This window comes from Sinocyclocheilus rhinocerous, unplaced genomic scaffold (genome assembly GCF_001515625.1).
Source record: "Sinocyclocheilus rhinocerous isolate Xijiao unplaced genomic scaffold, SAMN03320098_v1.1 scaffold852, whole genome shotgun sequence".
NCBI classification, from domain to species: Eukaryota; Metazoa; Chordata; class Actinopteri; order Cypriniformes; family Cyprinidae; genus Sinocyclocheilus; species Sinocyclocheilus rhinocerous.
In genome coordinates this window covers 707698-711099 of record NW_015626422.1, presented here as the reverse complement: position 1 = coordinate 711099, position 3402 = coordinate 707698, and the positions used below count along the sequence as shown (strand labels likewise).

The window sequence follows — 3402 nt, the reverse complement described above, 5'->3', positions numbered from 1 at the left end:
GGAGGCGTTGAGCATCGCTAAAGCTCAGGTGGAGATGGGCGCTCAGGTTCTGGACATTAACATGGACGAGGGGATGCTGGATGGAGCTGCTGCTATGAGCCGCTTCTGTAAGCTCATCGCATCTGAACCCGACATCGCGAAGGTGAGGCTTCATCATAACCATGACGGGGCTGTTCAGTTACAAGAGCTCCAGTCTCTATACTGTATACTCCAGAAAATACGCCGCACTAGATCAGAACTGCATTGTTGAGGGAAAAAAAAACAAAAGCTCAGATGAGTTGTATATGTGTGTAAGTCACACTTTATTAGTATATTCACAATCATGCTTACAAACAATATAAACTAGCTCTCTCTATTCGATTTCTATTCTATCTACTTTTTATTTATTATACAGATGTGTGGCTTTACGCATGTTTTGCATGCTTGACGTTAATAGCATTATACAGTTACTTTGGAATATAAGTTGCAGATGATAAACAAACTGTGACTTATATTCCTGAAAACACAGTAACGTTTCACTTGGACTGTAGAAGCTGTAAAATGCTGCAGTTGTCTTTGGTCAGTGTCAGGGACCAGACTGTGGTCTGCTAATGAGTGACCCCTGAACGATGACATAAGTAATGAGTCTTTAGACATGGTGAACCTGAGAGCCTGACCCCTGACCCCTGACCTGTGCTGCAGGTGCCGCTGTGCATCGACTCGTCAAACTTCGCGGTCATCGAGGCGGGTCTGAAGTGCTGTCAGGGCAAATGCGTCGTCAACAGCATCAGCCTCAAAGAAGGCGAGGAGGACTTCCTGCGACGGGCGAGACAGGTCCGTCGCTACGGCGCCGCGGTGGTCGTCATGGCGTTTGATGAAGATGGACAGGTGGGTTCCTGTTTATTCAATTATTATAACATTATTATTTTTACTTTATTTAATTTGAATTAGATTGATGTCATTCAGAGCCTGTATGGTTTTCTTTTGATGTTTTGAAGAGCATTGGAAACAAAATAACATTGGACCCCATTGACTTTCATTGTATAGACAAAAAAAAAACACTGAGACATTGCTCAAAATAGTGCTGGGCAGTATGACCAAAAATTTATATCACGGTATTTTTCAAAATTATACCGGTTTCACGGTACATGACGGTATTTTTTCTTCATGCATGACCGGGTGTTAAGCATATCTTCTGCTGATTGAGAGGAAATACTGCAGTTCGCGGGACAGCACTGGAGAAATCTTCCAGCTGAACCATAGCTAGGGTTTATCCAGAAAAGTGGCTAGGTTTGTCAGTATGAATATTCTATGGGAAAAAGCCGCTAAAAGGGTCTGAAAGTTGCTAAATCTAGTGCTAAAGTCGCGCTCGTGTGTGTGAGACGCGGGAGCTGATGGCAGCGGGCGGTGGATATTTGTGGCGGTCAGTGTGGATATTGTGGATGAGTTCTTCTGTGTCATCACGTTCTATTAGTTCTACAGCTTCAGTTTCTGAACTTTCACGCTTAGTAACACATACAGCTGTTCCCTCACCACAGTGCAACAGTGAAAAGGGACCCCTTTCAAACAGTGTGGCGTTCCGAACGTTGTTTAAGCGACATACACCGGTATTCGGTATGAACCGGTATACCGCCCAGCACTAGCTCAAAATATCTTCTTTTGTGTTCCACTGAAGAAATAAAGTCATTCAGGTTTAGAATGACATGAGTGTGAGTAAATGATGGCAGAATGATCATTTTTGGCTGAACTAGTCCTTTAAGTAAAGGCACCTAAAAACGAGACATTAGAGAAACTTGACCTTGTTTCAGTGTTGTTGGTTTGTAAGAACACACTGACCTCTGTGAGAACAGGCAGCGTCCCTGTGTCTCTGTAACCCCAAAATAAAACATCATATCCAGAGGCCATTAAGACTGCTGTGAGAATACTGTTACCTATTACGGTAATATGGTATAACAATGAAATATGTGCTGAAATATATTCATATACATGTGCGGTGCTGTTTTAAAGCTACAGCAGCAAAAACAGTTGTGAAGATCAGAGAGACACTCTAACATTGTATAATATTGTCTTCTTGCATTATTGACAATCTGTTTTCCGGTTTGACACTGTAAAGCTGCTTTGACACAATCAGTACTGTATAAAGCGCTATACAAATAAAGGTGACTTGACTTAACATGTAGAATAAATAATCTTGAGATATTTCTTTGAGATTTAAACCCCTGAGGCTCATCCGCTGGTGTGTTCTAGGCGACAGAGACGGATCAGAAGGTGAAGATCTGCTCTCGTGCGTATCACCTGCTGATCAGTCAGGCGGGCTTCGACCCCAACGACATCATCTTTGACCCCAACATCCTGACCATCGGCACCGGCATGGAGGAGCACAGCATGTACGCCGTCAACTTCATCAGAGCCACGCGAAGCATCAAGGTCTGTGGGACGGTTACTGACGAGCCGCTTTGGGCTGGAGGATCTCTGTATTAACGATCTGTGTGTGTGTGTGTGTGTGTGTGTGTGTGCAGGAGAGTCTGCCGGGCGCCAGGGTCAGCGGTGGTCTCTCCAACCTCTCGTTCTCCTTCAGAGGGATGGAAGTCATCAGAGAGGCCATGCATGGAGCCTTCCTCTACCACGCCATCAAGGTCAGTGCGTCTCCACTCACGGCTCAGGAGGTGTTTCCTACTGCAAACTCGCATTTAGTGTGTGTGCTTCTGTGTGTGTCTCTGTGTCTCTTTGTGTGTCTGTGTGTGTGTGTGTCTGTGTCTGTGTCTGTGTGTGTGTGAGAGTGTCTGTGTGTGTCTCTGTGTGTGTGTGTGTGTGTGTGTGAGTGTGTCTGTGTGTGTGTGTGTCTGTGTCTGTGTCTGTGTGTGTGTGAGAGTGTCTGTGTGTGTCTCTGTGTGTGTGTGTGTGTGTGTGTGAGTGTGTCTGTGTGTGTGTGTGTCTGTGTCTGTGTCTGTGTGTGTGTGAGAGTGTCTGTGTGTGTCTCTGTGTGTGTGTGTGTGTGTGTGTGAGTGTGTCTGTGTGTGTGTGTGTCTGTGTCTGTGTCTGTGTGTGTGTGAGAGTGTCTGTGTGTGTCTCTGTGTGTGTGTGTGTGTGTGTGTGAGTGTGTCTGTGTGTGTGTGTGTCTGTGTCTGTGTCTGTGTGTGTGTGAGAGTGTCTGTGTGTGTCTCTGTGTGTGTGTGTGTGTGTGTGTGAGTGTGTCTGTGTGTGTGTGTGTCTGTGTCTGTGTCTGTGTGTGTGTGAGAGTGTCTGTGTGTGTCTCTGTGTGTGTGTGTGTGTGTGTGTGAGTGTGTCTGTGTGTGTGTGTGTCTGTGTCTGTGTCTGTGTGTGTGTGAGAGTGTCTGTGTGTGTCTCTGTGTGTGTGTGTGTGTGTGTGTGAGTGTGTCTGTGTGTGTGTGTGTCTGTGTCTGTGTCTGTGTGTGTGTGAGA

The 3402-nt window shown here is 45.7% G+C and overlaps 1 protein-coding gene across 1 annotated transcript in view; it reads left to right on the top strand.

The window, feature by feature from the left end:
• The window catches only part of mtr (5-methyltetrahydrofolate-homocysteine methyltransferase), a 17798-nt gene that overhangs the window by 1869 nt on the left and 12527 nt on the right, over positions 1-3402 (top strand). Inside the window, exons 7-10 of the mRNA XM_016521508.1 lie at positions 1-142; positions 682-867; positions 2227-2406; positions 2499-2615. Coding sequence (XP_016376994.1) covers positions 1-142; positions 682-867; positions 2227-2406; positions 2499-2615 — 625 coding nt within the window. The remainder of the gene's footprint in view (positions 143-681; positions 868-2226; positions 2407-2498; positions 2616-3402) is intronic.